The 22,061-nt window shown below is 44.2% G+C and overlaps 1 protein-coding gene across 3 annotated transcripts in view; it reads left to right on the forward strand.

Moving 5' to 3' along the window:
* Positions 1-22,061, forward strand: part of PHKA1 (phosphorylase kinase regulatory subunit alpha 1) — a 95,353-nt gene that overhangs the window by 9,669 nt on the left and 63,623 nt on the right. For all 3 annotated transcript variants that reach the window (XM_074206896.1, XM_074206897.1, XM_074206898.1), the window contains exons 5-10: positions 7,322-7,404; positions 7,913-7,993; positions 10,618-10,716; positions 11,602-11,748; positions 16,240-16,293; positions 18,144-18,266. In XM_074206896.1, coding sequence (XP_074062997.1) covers positions 7,322-7,404; positions 7,913-7,993; positions 10,618-10,716; positions 11,602-11,748; positions 16,240-16,293; positions 18,144-18,266 — 587 coding nt within the window. The remainder of the gene's footprint in view (positions 1-7,321; positions 7,405-7,912; positions 7,994-10,617; positions 10,717-11,601; positions 11,749-16,239; positions 16,294-18,143; positions 18,267-22,061) is intronic.

Raw genomic sequence — 22,061 nt, forward strand, 5'->3', positions numbered from 1 at the left:
GCATAGAATGACTTACGGGATCTGAAGCCGGGCAAAGGGAGCAGAACCGAGAGAACAATGTCCACAATAACAGCATTATGAAATGAACGACCTTGATGCTTGTTTCTCTTAGCAGTCCAGATTATCTAGGATAACTGTATTACACTAGCTATGGGCAATGTTATCCTCATCCAGAGGAAGAAAAACAAACAAAATACACAGAAAAAAACAAGACTTCCAAATCTGATGAGCACTCTATAAAAATTTCTCTCAATCCTAATTCCTCATGTCAGTTACTAATTTGTAAATATGTTTAACAAAATATCTATGTAAAATGCTAACCTGACTGTTCCCTGCTGAGGGGAGGGGGTGGGAAGGGAGGGTTGAGGGCAATTTTGTAACTTGGAAATAGGCATGTACAAATGGATGAAAATAAATAATTCAACTTTTTAAAAAGTGAATGTAGGGGGGTGGCTAGGTGGCATAGTGGATAGAGCACCGGCCCTGGAGTCAGGAGGACCTGAGTTCAAATTTGACCTCAGACACTTCATAATTACTTAGCTGTGTGGCCTTGGGCAAGCCACTTAACCCTAATGACTTGCAAAAACTAAAAAAAAAGTGAATGTAGTGTTCGTTCACATTCTGGAGGGTTTTTTTGTTTTGTTTTGTTTTGTTTTGTTTTGTTTTGTTTTGTTTTGTTTTGTTTTTCTCTGGATGGGGATGGCATTGTCCATAGTCAGTCTAATAGGGTTGTCCTAGCTTTCTGGACTGCTGAAAGGAGCTGCTTTCATCAAGGTTGTTCATCTCACAATGTTAATGTGGACACTGTTCTCTTGGTTCTACTCACTTCACTCAGTATCAGATCATTCCATGCTTCTCTAGGGTCTGACCATTTATGGTTTCTTATAGAACAATATATTTCATAGTATTCATGTATCATAACTTTTTCAGCCAATACCCAAAAGATGGGCATCCCCTCGATTTCCAATTCTTTGCCACCACAAAAAGAGCTGCTATGAATATTTTGGAACATGTGGGACTTGTTCCATTTTTTATGATGTCTTCTGGTTATTGGCCTAGAATTGGTATTGCTGGGTCAAAGAGTATGATCAGTTTTATTGCTCTTTGGGCATAGTTCCATAATACTCTCCAGAATAATGACAGCAGTTCTTTTATTTTTTTAATTTTTTTTAGTTTTTTTAGTTTTTTTAGTTTTTGCAAGGCAATGGGGTTAAATGGCTTGCCCAGGGCCACACAGCTAGGGAATTATTAAGTGTCTGAGGCCGGATTTGAACCCAGGTACTCCTGACTCCAGGGCCAGTGCTCAATCCACTGCACCACCTAGCTGCCCCGACAGCAGTTCTTTTAAATAAGAACTGTGGGTTTCAGTGGAATCCAAGCTCAGTATAAGTCAACAGGGTGTGAGGTGGCAGCTGAGCAAGTGTTTCCATTTTGGGCAACACGAAGAAGGGCAGAGGATCCAGGTTCAGGGAGACCTCTACCCTCATGGAACTTCATCAGGAGGAGTGGGATCAGTTCAGGCACCAAGGTTTAAGGAGGACACTTCGAAGCTAGAGAGGGCTCAGAGGAGGACCGCCAGGAGGATGAAGGGTTCCTGAGTTCATGCTGTGGGCATGTTTATCCTGCAGGTAGGGGATGGAGAGGGAAGAACATGAGAAGTGTCTTCAGGGATCCAAAGGACTGATATGTGAAGAAGGGATTAGATTTGTTCTCTTGGGCTCCGGGGGGAGATATGGCAGAAAGGCTGATTCAGGTTTCCTACCCATGAGAACTGACCTGCCATGGAAGGGGCTGCCTTGAGTGATGATAGTGGCTATTCCCACTTTCTTGGATATATTTGTGGGGGCTGGACTGGAGGCTTTGGAAGCACCTACTGTGTTCAAGCACTATGCCAAGTACTGGGAATACAAACATGGAAATAGAAAGTTGGTCTCTGCCCTCAAGGAGCTCCCCATGTAATTGGGAAGAAAGATGGAAATAGTGGGGTGGTCCCAGATGTAGTGGGGGTGGGGGCAGCAGTGTCAGTTCCAGGATCTGGCCCCAGCTCATCCTGACTGTGAGCCCAGTCCTGTTCTGTAGGCCACGCTGTTTCCGATAGCTGAAAAAGTGATGGCATCTTCCATGCCAGAGGTGGTGAGTGGGGGGGCGAGGTAGGTGGAGGAAGAGTACTGCTGTTATCCCTAGAGCATTGCAGAGACTGGCAAAGAATAAGGTGCTTCTGGAACATGGAAAGAGCAATAGGCAATAGTAGAAATAGATTATGAAGATGATATTCTTTTGGTAATGACCTCTGAAGATGCAGTTTTTCTGAACTAGCCTCATGGTCATAGATTCCTATATTCTAATGCAAAACTCAGCCTTTACTGCCCAATGAGGTCAGTTGCCCCTGAGTGCCAGAATTTCCAATCCCCCACTTTATCCAACTAGCTGAACTCTTCCTGAGCCAATGGAGTAATCATGTGGGCCCTCCTTTCTAGGAGAGGCTGCCTCTGGCCTTCTCCCGACTCCCCTGTTCACTGCTCTCTCTCTATCCCTTGGTGGATGAGTACAGGCTCTATCTCTTGACATTTTGTCATGGCCCAGGACACCGTGGAGGCCATTTTGCTCTCATTCTTCAGGACACTGCCCTAATAATCAGGGACATTCTGGAGTCGTTGATCATTGGACATGAAAATACTTGAAGTCCTTTTGCAGGACTGTTTGGTAGATAGGAGCATTCCTGACTCCAAGGTACTAGCAGCAAGGCGTTGTAGAGGGGATGTTTTAACTTCTCTGGTGACTTGTTTATCCAGCTTTTCTCTAGAAAAGATCTATATAGGGGGCAGCTATGTGGCATAGTGGATAAAGCACTGGCCCTGGAGTCAGGAGTACCTGGGTTCAAATCTGGTCTCAGACACTTAATAATTACCTAGCTGTGTGGCCTTGGGCAAGCCACTTATAACCCCGGTTGCCTTGCAAAAACCTAAAAAAAAAGATCTATATAACCACCATCTTAAATACTATAAACAATTATTTTCGTGATTTACTAGCAGCAAAGAAGGCATTTCATTTACTTAATTTTCAACTTGATTCCCTTGTGACTTAATTGGGGTTTTTGGTCTAGAGCTGTGATTCTCATTGTGTTGGAAATTTCCAGTATGGAGCCTCTTCCCACTGCTGCAGGTTGGCAATTTTTCTGCAACTTTGAGTCTTAGGGCGACTTAGCGACCTGCCTAGGGTCACACAGTCAGTGTGTCCTAAGTAGGCCCAAGGGGATTCAGCAGAACTTGGTATCAAGGCATGATCTTTTTTAAAAGTTTTAACAGAAGATTCTTATGTAACTATTTTTAAATGTATCATATACTTGTCACCTTAAACAGAACATACCAAATAGTATATGAAATGCCATGCTTGCCAGATTTGCAGGTGGCTTATAGGGGTAGCTAATGCATCAGATGGTTGAGTCAGAATTCAAAGTGATCTTAACAAGCTGAGTGACGGGCTTGTTTTTGCAAGGCAATGGGGTTAAATGAGCTGCTGAAGGTCACACAGCTAGGTCCATGTCCTCCTGACTCCAGGGCCGGTGCTTTGTCTGTAAGGAGAGGAAATTTAACAGGGAGAAACAGAAGGTTTTGTACTTGGGTTCACAAAATCACTGTTCAAGTGCATGAGGAGTTGAAGCAGGGTTAGACACTAATTCATGTTGCTAACTGAGTTTTTACTGAGTGGTCTCTAAGCTGGGCATGACAAAGTAGGTCAGAGACAGAGTGCCAGGAAATCAGATGGCAGTTTATTAATTACTTTCTTTGTAAGGAACCGATTTCCAAATCTTGGGATTCTTTCATTCCTTGGAGCTCCACCTTGTTGAAGTTTGGGCTCAGAATATTGACATTAATTTGGGGGGCTTGAGTGATATTCCCAGAACAAGCCTGGCAGGCAGGACAATATAAAGGTTACATTACTTGGCACTGCCCAAGTAGAGTCCTGTGGGAATGGCCAGAATGGCAGTATAATTTTGAGTTGTACAGAACAGAACAGGACTGATCCACTTCACTTAACACAGGCAAAAGAACACAGGACTTATCGTAAGGAAAACAAAAACTACTTTGTTTTCACTGTTTCCCAGACCCAGAGCCTGCTAGGAAAAAAGGAGATCTAGAAAGGAGATTATTATTATGAAATTCATTACACATATCATATTAATCAATGTAAAAATCCTAACTCTTGACGTGAAAATGATCTGAGGGTTTGGACAGCCTGCTCAAACCAAGGATGAATTGGCTGCATAGGACTGCTGTAGGTCATGTGGAATGGCCTCGTGTCTGGGATTAGGCAAGTGATCATCCTCTGTCCTGATCAGAGTGTCACATCAGAGGGCTTAGGTTGGAGGCGCTATATTTTAGAAAGGATGTACATACATATACAAGATGGTGACTGGATGGTGACAGGGGTGAAGATAGTGACCCATGAGCACCTGCTGCAAGAGCCCAGGGAAGAGAAGGCTCAGGTCAAACACTAGCATAGTCTTCAAGTATTAGAAGGGCTGTGATTTAGAAGAGGTGTTAGATATGTTCTCCTTGAGGCCAAATAGAAGTAAGACTTATGCGCATCATGGGGCATGAAACAAGAGAGGTAAGGTGTGACAGACAGCAAGGCCAACTTAGTGTGGATTTTACCAACTTCCTAATAGTGAGAGCCAGGCAAAAGTAGAAGGGGCTACCCTGCTGTCTGGTGGCTTTCTGTATGAATTATTGATTTAGGGGGTTCGGATTTGTTCCTGCAAAATCAACCACACTTAAAACAGAAAGAGTAAAAGACAAAATTTATTTACAAAAGGGGGAGGATGCAACCTCCTTTGTCACTACAGCAGCAGAATAAAATAATTAGCAATTTAGAAAAAGCCAGCAAGCTAAAGCTACAATAATGAGAATATAAAGCATTATCAATTCAGGGAAGCACTATAAAATTATTGACAGTCGTAAGAGATAGGAAGTTAAATGAGAATATAGGATATAAATGAGAGTATATAATATACATGAGAATAGAAATACCTCACCAGCCTGGGGAAAAAACATCAACACTTGGAGATCTAGATGGGTTACCCTGGAGAGCAACTTTCAGGGTCCCAACTGGGAAAGTTCCTCACAGAGCATCCTCTGTAGGAATTAGATTCCAGAGTTCTCTTTCCCAGTGTGAGCCTTAAGTAGACCCTCCACACCAGGAAGGCAATATGCTAATGGTAAGAGAAGGTGCTGTGACTGTTCATGGTAGCAGCTCATCTTGTTGTTTTTCAAACATGCATGTGCCCTTGGAGCTGGACAGGCTTTTCGGACACTTGCAGATTTGGGGGTTGACTATCACTCCAGATATGGATTGTTTTTGTGCAAGGAAGTCCAGAAGATATCCTTGGTGCTGGTGGGAGGTTATTTGAGTGACATGGAAGAACTTTCTTTATTAATCTTTCCCTTCCCTTCCTGAGTAGGCCAGGGACCTACTTGGCATTTAGATCTAGCCAGGATTTTGTGCCAGAGGGGCGGGGGGCGGGGATTGGACTAAGGATCCCTGAGTTTCTCTCTATGATTAGGCCTTTTGTTGACTCTTGGTTAGCATTATGAGTATCAATTCTTGTATTGTGCTCTAATCTATATAAATTCCATTTATTTGATTGTCTCCTGAGCCCCTGTTGTTCATTCCTAGCCTCTTAAGAATTGGACATTTGAGATTGGATATGAAGGGAACATCTCATGCTCGCCATGTCTAAATCTGAACTCATTCCATTGTTCCCACCCCCCAGACCCTCTCTTCCTTCAGGCTTTGTCATTCCTATCAAAAGTATCCCCATCCTTCTGATCTCCAACTTGGCCTTGGCCTTTCCTTCTCACTTTATGGAGCTAAATAGTTGGGAAATCCTGCCATTCCCTTCTCCTGTCTGAACCCTTTTCTTCACTCACACCATCACCACCCTCGTTCAGGCCTTCAGCACATCCTACCTGAACTCTTGTACTGGCCTCTTCTCTGACCCGTCCTTCACTGCTGCCAAATTGATTTTCTTTAAGTGCCCATCTGACCATGTGACTCCCTCTTGTCTCAGGGGTCAAAAATAAACTCTTCTGCTTCGCTTTTAAAGCCTTACCCGAATTGACCCCACCTCTCTTTCCAGCCTCCCTGCCTCTCTCCCTTTTGATCTAGCTAAAATCATTCCCAATATTCTCTCTCTCCACCTCTGCCCTTCTCATGGTACTCACCTCCATCTTAAGGGACCCCTCTCTTCCTTCAAGATGAGCACCACCTTCTAGAAAAAGCTTTTCTGATCCCCTCAAGTGCTGGAGCCATCTTTTGCTCTCTCCCTTCCTCCTTCTTCGCCTCTCTTCTTTCTTTCCTATCTCCCTCCCTCCCTTGTCCCCTCCCAGATTACCTTGCATGTAACAACTAAGCAGCTATTGGTATTTATTCTTTGGCTATTTTTGCTACACATTCTTCCTTATGTATACACTGTCTCCCCTGCAAGCCCAATGAGAACAGGGATTTCTGACATTGTGTCTCCAGCCCCGATGGACCAACAAACCCTTAGTGAACACTTGCTGTTTATTTGTTTGCTTGATGTTTCTCTAGGTCAAGCCCCTGTTGCTAATGAAGGGTGTTTGCCTCTAGCCTTCCGGCTCTCACTCTTCCCAATTTCTGAGCTCCTTCTGTCCTGTCATCCTCCTGAAGTTTAAGAAGATCCAAGAGGTGACTCAGAGAGAACAGTAACCCTTGTTTCACCATCCACTCAGTTTGAAATTGGGATCCTCAACTTGTCTTACCCACAGCATTAGCCATGTGGCTTTGGGACAAGCAGACAGACACCACTTTTTGTCCTCATTCATTGATCTCCCTTGGCCTTGCTTGGTGGCCACATTCCTGATGGCTGAGACTGCCATGAGCAGGCTTATTTTCTATGAAGAGTTTAAATGAGCCTGCATACAAACCCTTGCTCCTCACCTCCTGGGGATAAGGCTAGCCAACAGGGCTATGCCTCAGGCCAAAGTCAGGGTTCATGTGCATTGGCCCTCAGGTTAGAGCATTTCTCTTCCTTATGATCAGAGCCTTGAAGTTGGGAAGGCTCCAATCCAAGTGTCCAATGCCTTGGACACTTGCAGTCCTTGGCCCTGGATAAATCACTTGAATTTTCTGTGTCTCATCTGTCAGGGGACAGAAGACAGGAAGGGGTTGGGGAAGTGGCCTAGCTGGCCTCTGAGGCCTCGTCCCCAGCTGTGACTAGGCCTTGAGCCTGTGACTCTGGAATGAGAAGGGGTTTGTGGTCAATGCTGAAGCTGCTCTCTCCATTCTGCTCTCTTCTCAGGGCTCCATATCATCCACAGCCTAGATGAGGTCAATTTCATCCAGAATCTTGTGTTTTACATCGAATCTGCTTATAAAACAGCTGTAAGTATCTCTGTGGGAGCAGGTCCCCCCGGCCTAGCAGGAGACCTTATCCTTGTCCTGATGCTGTCCTGGGGTAGGGATGGGCCCCCCAACTTCTCAAAGACTCTGCTGGGGAGGTTGAACACTAGCCATTCCTACCTCATTGGCAAGCTTTTAGACCTGGCCCTGGCTCCAAATGGCTTGCTAGTTTGGGGAGGGCCAGAGAGATTCCCCAGTAGTAGCATGACCACCTTATCCATGGCAGCCCAGGAAACAGTTCAGTCCTTCCTGCCAAGTGCAGCTTAACCCTTTACAACTATAACCTTATAGCAGGGTGAACTCTACATGGCCCCCAGGGCCCCCCAGGGCAATCCGGGTATCAGATGTTACTATGGCCTGACCAGCCTCTCTCCTGGATAACTTCTGGGGTAGTTGCTCCTAGTTGTCCCCCTGTCCTCGGGTCTGGGGCTGGGTGTACCACAGGGGCATTGTCAGGCCTCTGTTGACCTGGCTGCTGTTTTCCTGGCAGGATTTTGGCATATGGGAACGTGGTGATAAGACTAATCAAGGTATCTCGGAGCTGAATGCAAGCTCTGTCGGGATGGCAAAGGTAATTCTCTTTAACCTTAAGTAAAACTACAAATCTCAACTTCCCTGGAACTGAGCCCTGTGGGCAGTCCAGGCCTGCTAGATGGACAGGCTGTAAACTCAGTGACTAGTCAGGAAGCAAGGAAGTCCCTTTCTGGCATCTATGGTAAGGGTCACCTGACTCCTGCCTCAACATATTCAGTGTTCAGCAGGATCTTGGGATAGGGTGACAAACCAGTGGACCTAGCTCTGAATCCAGGTTCTTCCCCTTCCTCCCTGTATAGCCCTGAAGGAGTCAGTCACTTTGCTAGATCTCAGTTTTCCTCTCTGTTTATGACCCTAGGAACTTGCTACTGATCCATTGCTGGGTAGAAAGGCCCTTATAGGACCAACAGCTCAGGAACCTCAAGTTGAAAGGGGCATTAAAGGTCCTCAGACTGACTCACAGACCCTGATGGCACCCCTCAGATGGCCAGGGAGCTCCAGAAGCACATTTCAGGATGGGGACACAGAGAGCTCAAGGGCACGTGGCTGGGGAGAACCATGGACAGATGTGAAAATGCATGTGGGGCCTCACAGCCAGATGTGGTGACCCACAGTTATGTAAGGGGATAGTAGTGGTAGAAGAGGGAAAGGATCATAGATATATGGAGACAAAAAAGAGAGGTTTGACTGACCAGATGTGGGACCGTGCAGACAGATTTGGGGGGAGCACAGACAGAAGAGATTCAACACACACACAGGTAGGTGGGGAGATACCAGACATTGGAGTCAGCCCCCAAGGGGACAGGTCTCATTTCTATGTGAGAGAAATGAGAGTCCCCAGTGAGAGTCTCTCCTGAGTTCTAGTCTTGAACTGGCCTTTGGCCACCTCCCACTGGATCTCCAAAGCCCCACAACACCTGTTTAACAGTCACCTGTTAAACATTTTCAACTGTGGGTTCCAGAGGCATCTCAAAATGACCAGGTCTAAAGTAGAGCTCTCTGCTCTTCCAGACTTCCCTGTATTGGCCAAAGACCCTGCCATCCCCTCACCTCACAGCCTCTCCATTTGGGCATCATCCTCTGCTTCTTCCCCCACATGACTCACACCTCTGTCTCCATCTATCTCTTTGTGCTTTGAAGTTTATCATCTCTCCCTCGAGAACATTGTAGTCGCCTCTGCTTGCTCTTCAGGCCTCCCCAGGCCTCTCCAGACTGGCTGGCACTCAGATGCTAAAGTCATTTCCCCCTCTCCCATCTATTCAGTGAGTGCCAGTGGCTCCCTGTTACCTCCAGGATCCAATATGACCTCCTCTGGCTCTTCCCAACTTGGTTCCTGCCTGTCTTTCTAACTTCCTTGCTCTTCTTGACTCTCCTGCTCATGCACTGGGTCCCAGCCACAAAGGTCTCCTTGCTGTTCCTCACACACAACATCCCACTTTTCCTGATTCCAAACTTTTGCACTGGCTGTCCGTCATGCCTAGCATGCTCTTTCTACTTGCCTCCTCAACCTCTGAGCTCCATGGCTCAGAATCCTGGATTTCCTTCAAATATCACTTTCTTCATGAGCCCTTTTTATTGGGCTCAGCTACTTAAGCCTCCTTCCTAAAACTACCTGCACGTATTTTCTTTTGTTTGGTAAATTTTCTTGTCTTTTTTCCAATTACATATAAACATAGTCTTTAACATTCAGTTTTGTAAGTTGAGTTTCACATTTTTCTCCCTCCCTCTCCCCCTTCCCTCTCCCAAGATGGCAGCAATCTGACTTTGATCATACATGTACATGTATTTTCTGCTCACTCATGGGTGTATATGTTATTAGCCCATTAGAATGGAAACTCCTTGAGACTACGAGCTTTTCCTTTTGATCTCTCCCATCCTGTTACAGAGTAAGCACTTCTCAGTTGATGGGCTCATTGAGGTGCATATTTCCAGAGGTTTCCCTAAAAAGAGGGGACAAAGGAAGGGCAGCAGAGACCTTGTCAAGAACTCAGTTGTCCTTGACCTTGCGACCGTGGGGACCTCAGACAGCCTTCAACATAACCTAGCCCCTAAGACCCTACACACACACACACACACACACACACACACACACACACACACACGGCATAGCACCATGATAAAGCTACCCTCAGACAGTGCCAAGATACCAAGAAGAGGGGACTTTTCCAGCTCCTTCTCTGTCTTGGGGCAGACCTCCTGCCCCAAGCTTCTGGCTCCCCCTGAGGCAGCCCTAAAAGCTAATGGGAAGCCCTTAGGGCCTCCTGGGGATGTCTGCTTCTTCTGCTAGGGTTAGGCCCTATGTGTGCTATAGCATGCCAAGCCAAGGAGTACCTGAGGTCCCACTTGGGGCACCCAATGGCTTTGTCTAGGTTGTTCTCTGGACTTTGGTTGGCTTGTCACTTTGGTATAATAACTCACTTTTAAAAGAAGAATAGCATTCGTACTAGCATTGCTCACTCACTCATTCATTCAATGACCATTGATTAAATGCCTCCTCAGGCACAGCTTGCCAGGCCTAGGGTGGAGGGAGATGCAGAGGTCTTGCTTTTAATGCAAGGCCTAGCCATGGAGAATGGCCAAAGACTTGCAGAGATGCCACCGTGTCTGTACACATATCTGTGGATGCTCAGGTGTTTTTTGGTCTCTGCTTGCTGCTCACAGGCAGCCCTGGAAGCTTTAGATGAGCTGGACCTGTTTGGTGTGAAGGGGGGGCCCCAGTCCGTGATCCACGTATTGGCGGACGAGGTTCAGCACTGCCAGGTAAGAGACCAGATGCTCAACTTTGCACTATCTTGGGTTGAATCATGCCCTGTACTTGGACCATTGAGCCTTGGAGATGGGGTGTAAGTCTATTCCTTTGCAGAGGGCCTGCTTCCATTTCAGGGGCGACTCAGCCCCTGGGCTAACTGGGATTCCCAAAGCTTTTCCTTTTCTAGATTCGCAGAGTTGGCAAAATAGGAGTACTTACTGAGCCACCCTTAGTGGTGGCCCCAAAGCCAAGGAAAGGAGATGATCCTGGCAGAGTGTCAGGGGCAGGCTAGAATTACTGTAGGCCTTGGGGAGTTCAGGGTCCTCTCTGTTGGGAGAGGAAATTTGGACTTTTTGGATACCACCCAATGAGCTCTTCACAACATGATACACAATACAGGCTTGGGGACTGACCTTTGAAGTTATTTTCAAAAGGCACTACCCATTTGGGAGAAGAGCCGAGGGGGCTGCTAGCAGCGGTATGTCTTGCAGAATGGCTCAGAAGCTAAGGTTTCCCTTATCTAAGCAGGTTCCCAGCTGTTTTCCCAGTTGCTTAGGGGCTAATAGGGCTTGAGGGCCCTGTAACTATTAGCAGAAGGTGAGGGAAGCTCTGTAAGTACAAAGGATGACTTCTGGGATGAGGGTAGGCCCAAATCTGGCCCTTCCTGCTGAAATCATCAAGCTTGGGGCTTGTTCTTGGTGGTGTTATACCCACCAGGGTAGACTGGATACCTGGTTGATATGGGCATGTTTGGGAGCAGGGGGTTGTTGACTCTAAGCAAGCCTCTCCTCCTCCAGGACTCCCCTGGCAGACCTTGGGAGAAAACTCCCTTTCAGAGAAAAGGGGCTTGTTGTCAGAGTCCTAATAGGGGTCCTTCTTCCTTTCCTCTCTCTTAGTCTATCCTCCATTCCATGCTTCCCCGAGCCTCAATGTCTAAAGAGGTAGATGCCAGTGTCCTTTCAGTGATTTCCTTCCCAGCATTTGCAGTAGAGGACAGCCACTTGGTGGAGATTACAAAGCAGGAAATAGTCACCAAGCTTCAGGTGAGCCCCTCTCCAGATCCTTCTCTCATTTACGTAGCAGCTTTAGAGAGATGTGCCAATGTCTGGGGTCCTGACCACTCATCTGCTTCAGATTTGGGGAGGGCTGAGTATCCCCACTTTTCAGAGAGGTGGTAGGCTCCAGGAGCAGAGTGCTCCCCATTCTGTTAGACATAGTATGTTGACTCTGCTGGCCTATATCAATAAAACTGAAAAAACAATTGAATGATGGGATGAAATCCAGGAAGAGACCTCAGTTCATCTGGTGTAATTCCATTGTTTTATAGAAGAAACTGAGTTTAAAGAGGTCACATTGAGTAGATTTTGTACCCAGATCCCTTGACTCCAAGTACAAGACCCTTTCTTTCTTTTAATTTGTTTTTAAATTTTTTATTTGAAAATAAAAATACATTTTATTTTCTTTTTCCAATTACATGCTTTGGTAGTTTTTCAACATTCATCCATTTGCAGATTTTTAAGTTACACATTTTTTTACCACCTTCCCTTTCCTCCCCCCTTCCCTTGGCTGTGAACAGTCTGGTAAAAGTTGTCCTTGTGTATTTGTGTTTAACATGTTTACATATTAATCATTTTGTGTAAGAGTATTTAGGACTAAAGGGAAAAGAAAGAAGAAAATAAGATAGAAAAGAAAAACATGTTTAAAAAAGTGAATTTAGTTTACATTTGGATTCTGTGGTTTTGTTTTTTTTGTTATTTTTTTTCCCCTTTGGATATGTATGGTCTTGTCCAAAACAGGTCTCCCCAGATTGTTCTAGCTCTCTGAATAGCTAAAAGGAACTACACCCATCAGAGATGATTGTCACACAATGTTGTTATTAATGTGGACAATGTTCTCTTGCTTCTGCTCCCTTCACTCGGTATCAGTTCATGTAATTCTTTCCAGGATTCCCTAAACTCATGATTTCTTATAGAACAATAGTACTCCATAGCATTCATATACTATAACTTGTCCAGCCATTCCTCAGTGGATATGCATCTCCTCAACTTCTGATTTCTTGCCACTACAAAAGAGCTGCTATATTTTTCGTACATGTTGGTCTTTTCCCCTTTTTTGTTAGCATTTTATTTGTTTTCCAATTATATACAATATTAGTATCTACCTATCATTTTTTGTAAGGTTTTGGATTTTATGGTTTTTCCCCCACCCTTCCTTCCCTCCCCCCTCCACAGAAGGCTGTCTGATAGTCTCTGCATTGTTTCCATGCTATACATTGATCGAAATTCAATGTGTTATAAGAGTAAACATAACCCCCCCCCCCAAGAAGATGAGAAATCTCAAGAATAGTGAGAGAAAGAAAAAATGTATTTCAGTCTGTGTTCCGATTCCAATGGCTCTGTCTCTGGGGTGAGTTGCTTTATCATAACTCAACCAGAGAAGTTGCTTCAATATTTTTTTCACAGTTGCTATTACTAGCTATACCACCACTCTTTTCCTCCCCACTCATTTATTCTATTCTCTCTCTCCTTTCATCCTGGTCCTGTCCAAAAGTGTGTTGAATCTGTGTACCCTCTCCTTCGATCTTCCCTCTCTTCTATCACTTATTCCCCCCTTTCCTCCCCCCATTCCCCCTTATTCCATCCCTTTCCTCTCATTTTTCTCTAGGGTAAGATAGATTTCTATACCATATTAAGTGTTTATGTTATTTCCTCTCTGAGCCATTTCTGATGAGAATGAAGGCTCATTCATTCCCCCTTGCCTTCCCCTTTTCTACTCCAATGAAAAAGCTTTTTCTTGGTTCTTATGTGAAATTTCTTAGCTCCTTCATCTCCTTTCCCTTCCTCCCAGTACTTTCCTTTATCACACATTGACTCCATCTTTTTACTATATTATACCATTATATTCAGCTCCTTCCTGTGTCCTGTTTATATATGTTCCTTCTAACAGCTCTTATAAATGAGAAAGTTCATATGAGTCATCAATATCTTCTTCCCGTGCAGGAATACAGACAGTTCAATATCATTGTTCCCCATAGTTATTCCTTCTCATCCACCCCCTCTATGGTTCGCCAGAGTCCTGTACTTGGAGATCAAACTTTCTGTTCAGCTCTGGTTGTCTCAGTAGGAAATTTTGAAAGTCCCCAGTTTCATTGGAAGTCCATCTTTTCCCCTGAAAGAGGATATTCAGTTTTGCTGGGTAGTTGATTCTCGGTTGTAAACCAGGATCTTTTGCCTTCCAGAATATCACATTCCAATCCCTACGAGCCCTTAATGTAGATGCTGCCAGATCCTGTGTAATCCTGACTATAGAGCCTCAGTAGTTGAATTGTTTGTTTCTGGCAGCTTTTAGAATTTTCTCTTTGATTTGGGAGTTTGGGAATTTAGCTGTAATATTCCTGGAAGTTTTTCTTTTGGGATTTCTTTCACGGGATGACCAGTGAATTCTCTTGATTTCTATTTTACCCTCTGCTTCTAGAATCTCAGGGCAATTTTGCTGTATTATTTATTGAAAAAATGAAGTCTAGGCTCTACTCCTGATCATGGCTTTCAGATACCCCAATGATTTTTAAATTATTTCCTCTGGATCTGTTTTTGAGGTCGGTTGTTTTTTCAATGAGATATTACATGCTTTCTTTTAATTTTTGGCTTTTTTGGAAGAGTTTTATTTTTTCCTGAGTTCTTGCAAAGTCATCAGCTTCCATTAGTTCCATCCTGCATTTGAAGGAGTTATTTTCTTCAGAGAGCTTTATTATCTCCCTTCCCAGCTGGCCAATTCTGTTTTTTAAGGCATTATTCTCCTCATTTGCCTTTTGTTTTGCTTTTTTCCATTCGGCCTAAACTGATTTTTAACATATTTTCTTCAGCATTTTTTTGTATATCTTTCACCAAACTGTTGATTTGGTTTTCGTGATTTTTCTGCATTGCTCTCATTTCTCCTCCCAATTTTTCCTCCACCTCCCTTAATTGCTTTTCAAAGTCTTTTTTGAGTTCATCCATAGTCTGAGCCCATTTTCTATTTATCTTGGAGGTTTTGGATACAGAAGCTTCAATTTTATCATCATCTGAATATGTGTTTTGATCTTCCATGGGACTAAAGTAATTCTCTATGGTCAGATTCTTCTTTTTCTGTTGTTTACTCATTTCCTCAGCTCAAGACAGCACTTCCAAGGCTTTGGGGGGTTTTGGGGGGAACACTCCACTGGGACCTTTATTCCTTCAAGGTCTTATGCTCTCTTGCCTGTGCTTTGATTTGTAGATGACCACCTCAGTTCCCTCTTCCCTGGAGCTATAAGGAAGGATCCTGCTTGGCTACTTACTATGGAAGCCCAAACTGCAACCTGGATCTGAGTGTAGGCTAGCAGCAGAGTCCTATCCTGAGGGAGAACAGAGAAATCTCTGCAGTCTTCCCTGACCCCCTTACTGTCTCTGGGGGTATAGGCTACTTTCTCCAGATTCTTGGTGCAGGTTCTACTGCCGGTACTCCTCACTCCACACTCATTCTGGTGTAGCAGAGTTCTCTCCCCTCCCCTTCAAGCTATTGCAGGTGATCTCTGTGCTGGGTTGGACTGGTTTGGGCTGGGCTATCCTGTGGCTGTGGCTTTTTTCCAAGCCCCAGTCCTGATGAAACACATCTTTCCTGCAGAACTTCTAAGTTATCTTTTACTGGGAAAATGTATCACTCAGTCTTTCTGTGGGTTCTTCCCCCTCTAAATTTTGGCTAGAGTCAAAATTTGTTGGCTTTTGGAGTTTGGAGGGGGAGTTCTTGGGAAATGTTGTCTTCATGCTGCTATCTTGGCTCTACCCCCCCCCCCTTTTCCCTTTTGTATGATCTCTTTTGGATATAGACCTAGTATTGGTATTGTTGGATCAAAGGGTATGGTAAGGTTTATAGCCCTTTGGGCATAGTTCCAAATAGCTCTCCAAAATGGTTGGATTAGTTCAACTCCATCAAGGTCCCAATCTTCCCATAACCTTTCTTTTGTTGTCATTCCAAGACCTTTTCATTGTCCCCACTGGACATCACTGAGGCGACTAGGGAGCACTGTATGAGCACTGGACTTGGAGGTTCAGAAGACTTGAGCTCAAATCCAGCCTCAGACTCCATTACTAGCTATGGAACCCTGGGCAAGTCATTTCATCACTGCCTCCATTTCATCCCCTACCTACATTGATATTTGATTTGTAGTCTTTAGCACATTGTTTAGCATATAGTAAGGGTCTAATAAATGCTGGTTCCATACCAGCATTACCATATCTGGACCCCTGGCCACAGACTGGTCTAGGATGGGACTGGGTGGAGACTAGCTGTTCTCCATGGTTAGAACTGGAACAGGAAAGGTCCTGAAGGCCACTGGAAGGGTGAGGGGGCAGGGGCCCCAGCAGAAGCCCAAAGCACTCCGGCCAGACATGACCTTCCTCCATTATGCCTGAAGCTCTGTGTCTGCAGTGTGAGTTCTTCTGAAGTGGACTTGGCTGGCACATTCGGCTACTCTCTGTGAAACTGATGTTCTCTTTTCCTCTCATCCCTACCCCCAGGGGCGTTATGGCTGCTGTCGCTTTCTCCGAGATGGCTACAAGACCCCCAAAGAGGTAAGTTTCTTTCCACCTGCCCTGCCCCGCCTCAACTCTCCCTGAGACCATTGGAGCTTAGTCAGTGCCAAGAGTTTGGGGGACCTCCACTATGTTCCCCACGACCCTTTGACTTTTTTCCAGAGATCACAAGGACTGAAAACTTGGTTGGTTACAGCCTTGTTTGAATTGAGCTTCCCTCCTTGTCAGGACCCCCTGGATGGGTGACTGAAGTCTGGAAGAGGCAGGTGTAGCCAGCCCTCTGCTCTGCTACCTTTCCCCTTTGCCAGGGAGCTCCAAGCAGCTGGCACCTGGTTGTGGGCTGAAGGCTCTAGTTTGTCTCTACTTGCCTCAAAGCTGAACTTCCCTTTCAGAGTACTGGGGAGATGGGCTGTGGGCATCAAAGGGCTGGGCCCAGGCACTGCCTTTCAGTGTCTTCAGGTTCACAGCTCTGCTGACTTTGCCAAGTCAGAGAAGAACTGGAGACATGGCCCCAGTTCTTCAGAGATGTATGTCCTTCCCCAATGCTGCCTCAACTACTTTGCCTCCTATTCCTTTCTGGCTTCTTGTCAGCTACCTTCCAACTGGTCTCCATCACCAGATCCAGTGCCCTTCCTGAAGCTTCATTTGCCCTCTCCTCCAGACACCTGCTAGCCTGATGACCCAGGGCAAGTCAGCAGCTCTGACCCCTCAATTCCTCATTGGGATCTTTCCATTTTGCATCTATGAACTTTATGTACCATTTCACCCAATTAACCCCACCCTACACTCATTTTGTGACTCACCTCCCTTTGATTTTTCTGACACCACACTCATTTACTCTGCCAACTGACATACCAGTGGAGACCCTCTGCTTGTCTCTAGTGCTACTCTTCCTTCTCCCCTGACCCTACCTGGCAGCAGTGGCAGCAGTGGCAGAATCTTCTGTCTTTCCTCACCAGTCATTCCTTCAGAGAGCTACACCTCATCTCAGGATTGTTCCTGACCTGACCTCTCCTGCTCCTCCCCCCCCCCCTGCCTTTTCAGTGATCTAATAGAGATGTCCACTTGGATTTCTTGAAGCTCAGCATGATTTCACTCACGCTCACTTCCCTTTCCCATATTTCCAGTCTTTCTGAGTGACCCCCTGAGGATCAGCAGGCCCCAGGTAGCAAGCTGGGGGTTCAGTTTGCTTCCTTGTTAGAACGTTTCAGGGAAGGACATGAACAGGTGGCCTAATCTCCACCCTCTTAATACTGGCGATATGTTATGGCATCTCTGACATCAGAACTGAGAGCACTTCCCAAACGTGACCTGGAGGCTTGGGGCTATTAGCCCATTTTACAAATGGGGAAACTGAGAAATGAATTGACTTGGGAGACACAGCTTATCGGTGTCAGAGGCATATCCAGGACCCAAATTTGTAGCTAAAACTCTGTTGTCCCAATAAGGGTCAGGTACCAGGGGACTAATTGTCAGTATTCTATGACCTCTGATTCACGCATACCCTCGGGAACTGAAAGAGGTCAAAAAGTATTGACAAGGGTTCAGACGGCCCTGAATTGGCAGTGGAGTTGAGGTAGCAATGTGTTTGGTACCCAAGACCTGTAGTTGCAGATGGGAGAGTCTAATGCCTGAGGCTTGGCCAGGAGCACCTACACAACACAAGAATGGTCACCAGATCACCAGACTCCCCAGGGTTTGAGAGGTCTGACCTGAGCCTCCTGTTCTACCTGCTTTGGAGGTGCCAAGTGGCCCAGGGGCCCGGGTTCTCCTTGGGGTTTTTTGCTTGCCAAAATGTGGTCTTAGAATGGAAGACAGGCTGCTGCCCTCTGGTGGCCTCCTCTGCTTCTCTGATTGTGCTGACACATGACAGACTTTGGTTTTTGCAGGATCCTTATCGTCTCTACTATGAGCCAGCTGAGCTGAAGTTGTTTGAGAACATTGAGTGTGAATGGCCTTTGTTTTGGACCTACTTCATTCTGGATGGTGTCTTCAGTGGCAACATGGAACAGGTATGGTGGCCTCCCCTTGGGAGTGGCTAGAAGATTGTCTCCAGATCCTTCTTTCCCCTTCAGTCAGTGACTGCATTGGGTCTTTGTCTCAGTGGGAGATCCTCAGGGATCTGGCTGACCTGTCTAGAGAGTAATCAGAGCTGAAAAGAATCTTTGAGATCAGGGAGTCCAACCCTCTCTGCAGGTGAGGCCAGTGAGGCTCAGAGGGGATGTGAGCCACAGAAAATCATACCACTAGCTAGAGCTGGGCCTTGAACCCAGGCCACTGACCTCAAAGCCAGGCTTCTTCCCACTTCATCACAAGGTCTCTGTTCCTATCTCATATTATGGTGATATCAACAGACTTATTTTCAGTCCATTAAGCACCTACTCTATGTCAGACCTTGTGCTAGGCCCTGGGAAGACAGAACCCCAAAGGCAGTGTTTCAGAGGCTAAGCCTGTTCAACTTTTTTCTTAAGATGTTCCATGGCTAGGTGGCATAGTGGATAAAGCACCGGCCTTGGTGTCAGGAGTACCTGGGTTCAAATCTGGTCTCAGACACTTAATAATTACCTAGCTGTGTGGCCTTGAGCAAGCCACTTAACCCCATTTGCCTTGCAAGAACCTAAAAAAAGATGTTCCCTGTCTGACTCTGCCTTTCTACCCTTATGCTAGGGAACTGATGCTCCCTCAGACATGCTAACTTTCCAGTTCTGCAATCTCTTCAACCGGAAGACCTCCTCCTCCTTTTCTCTACCTTGGCCACATCCAGGGCTAGAGACAGCCTTAATCTCACCAGCTGCCATGATCAACAACCCTGAAATTCCTTTGTCATGTACAAACTCTCCCTCTCCAATCTCTAACCTTTGTCTTCATCCTTAACCTCAACCTCCAGTAACTCCATCACTTAAACTTTTTGCCAGACCATCACTCTCTTCTCAATCTCCAGCTGTGAGTTGTTCAGCTCAACTGTGCACAATCCTATACTCTTGCATCAGTTACTCACTCAGTCAATATGCATTTATTATCTTCCTACAGTTTGCCAGACCGTGTGCTAAGTGCTGGCGCTACAAAGAAAAACTTACCCATTCCCTCATTCTGTCACTACTCAAACTGTCTTTTTGTGGGGGGAAAATCTTATTTATTTATTTTTTCAGTTATATGTAAAGATAATTTTCAACATTCATGTTTATAAAGTGTTCTTCCTCTCACCCAAGAATAGCAAGTAATCTGATATAGGTTATACAAATACAATCAAGTTACACAAAATTCCATATTAGTCATACTGTGAAAGAAGAATCAGAACAAAAGGGAAAAACTAAGAAGAGGAAAAAACAAAAAACGAATTTAAAAAAGTGAAAATAGTCTGCTTTGTTCTGCGTTCAGATTCCATAATTCTTTCTCTGGATGTGGATGGCATTTTCTGTCTCAGGTGCTGTACAATTGTTTTTGATCACTGTATTGCTGAGAAGAGCTAAATTGATTCTACTTGATCATTCTACCCAATGAATGTTACTGTTACTGTGTACAATGTTCTCTGGGTTCTACTCACTTATTTCAATATCAGGTCATATAAGTCTTTCCAGGTTTTTCTGAAATTCACCTGCTCATGATTTCTCATAGAACAACAGTGCTCCATCAGAATCATATACCATAATATACTTAGTGGATGGACATCCCTTAGTTTCCAAGTGTTTCCCACTACTATGTATTTTTTGTACATGTGGGCCTTTTTGCCTTTTTTATGATCTCTTTGGGATAGAGACCTAGTAGTGCTATTGCTGGAACAAAGATACACAATTTTTTAGCCCTTTGAACATAATTACAAATTTTTCTCCAGAATGGTTGTATCAGTTCCCAAATCTTCCAAAGTGTCCTGGTTTTTCAACATCCCCTCTAACGTTGATCATTTTCTTTTTTGGCATTTTAGTTAATCTGATAAGTGAGGTGATGCTTCAGAGTTCTTTTAATTTGCATTTCTCTAATTAATAATGATTTGAAGCATTTTTTTCATATGACTAGAGATACCATTAATTTCTTCATCTGAAAACTCTCATTTTTATCTTTTGACCATTTATTAATTTGAGAATGACTTTTATTCTCTTTTTCTTTTTTTGTAAGGCAATGGCATTAAGTGACTTGCCCAAGGTCACGTAGTTAGGTAATTATGAAGTGTCTGAGACCAGATTTAAACTCAGGTCCTCCTGACTCCAGAGCCAGTGCTCTATCCACTGTGCCACCTAACTGCCCAACTTATTCTTATAAATTTGATACAGTTCTTTATATATTTTGGAAATAAGTCATTTATCAAAAACACTACCTGTGAAAATTGTTTCCCAGCTTTCAGTTTTCCTTCGAATCTTGGTTGTATTGGTTTTGTCCATGCAAAACTTTTTAGTTTAATGTATTCAGAATTATCCATTTTGCATTTCATTAGGTTCTTTATATCTTGCTTGATTATAAATTCCTTTTTCCATAAATCTGACAGGCAAATGATTCTTTGCTCTTCTAATTGCTATCACCTTTTATGTCTACATTCTGTACCCATTTCAACCTTTTCTTGGTTAGTGTGTAAGATGTTGGTCTATACTTAGTTTCTGCCATACTATTTTACAGTTTCCCCAGCAATTTTTGTTAAAAATGAGTTCTTATCCCAAAAGTTGGAGGCTTAGGGCTTGTCAAACAGTAGATTAGTATAGTCATTTACTACTGTGCCTTGTAAACCTAACCTGTGCCACCACTCTATTTCTTAGCCAGTACCAAATATTTTTGATATCTGCTCCTTTATAATATAGTTTTAGATCTGGTACGACCAGGTTACCTTCCTTTTGATTCTTTTTTTTTTCATTAGTTCCCTTGACATTCTTGATTCATCTTTCTTCCAAATGAATTTTGTTAAATATTTTTTCTAACTCTGTAAAATAATTCTTCATAGTGTGATTGATATAGCACTGAGTAGAGATTGATTTGGGTAGATAGAATTGTCATTTTTATTATATTAATTCAACCAAGCCATACAAGTAATTAATATTTTTCCAATTATTTAGATTTGACTTCATTTGTGTGAAAAGTGTTTTGTCACTGTGTTCATACAGTTTCTGGATTTGTCTTGATGGGTAGACTCCCAAGTATTTTATATTGTCTACAGTTATTTCAAATAGAATGTCTCTTTTTCTCTTGCTGCTTGGCTTTGTTGATGGTATATAGAAATGCTGATGATTTGTATGGGTTTATTTAATATCCTGCTAATTCTTTCAAGTAGTTTTTAGTTGATTTTCTCGGATGCTCTGAGTATACCATCATATCTGCGAAGAGTAAGAGTTTTGTTTCCTCATTTTCTGTCCTCATTCCTTCAATTTCTTTTTCTTCTCTTCTTGCTAAAGCTAACAATTTTAATACAATATTGAACAAACCATAGTGATAATAATGGGTGGCCTTGTTTCACCTCTGATCTTATTAGAAAGGGTTTCAGATGTGGAAACTCTTGGGTACACTGAGCTTTATAGGACTGTTGTGAGAAACAGCTGAGGTGACATGGATAACTTTGCAAACCTCCATGTATTACGGAAATACTAGCCAGATTATTAGTGTTTACTTCTTGAATGTGAACATCTTGATGCCATTTCCCTTCTCTTTTTGTGCTCTGGAGCCTGGCCCAGCACCTTGCCCACTGATTTCCCTGACTCTAGAGAGGTGGCCCCTCAGGTCCTGTGCCCCTTGCCCAGCATAGGAAGCAAGGGAAAGCTCACAGAGCTCAGTGAAGGACAATTGGCAAAGATTTTCAGATAATAATGATGATTTCACACCAGTAATCA

The sequence above is a fragment of the Macrotis lagotis genome, chromosome X (assembly GCF_037893015.1).
Source record: "Macrotis lagotis isolate mMagLag1 chromosome X, bilby.v1.9.chrom.fasta, whole genome shotgun sequence".
NCBI lineage: Eukaryota > Metazoa > Chordata > Mammalia > Peramelemorphia > Peramelidae > Macrotis > Macrotis lagotis.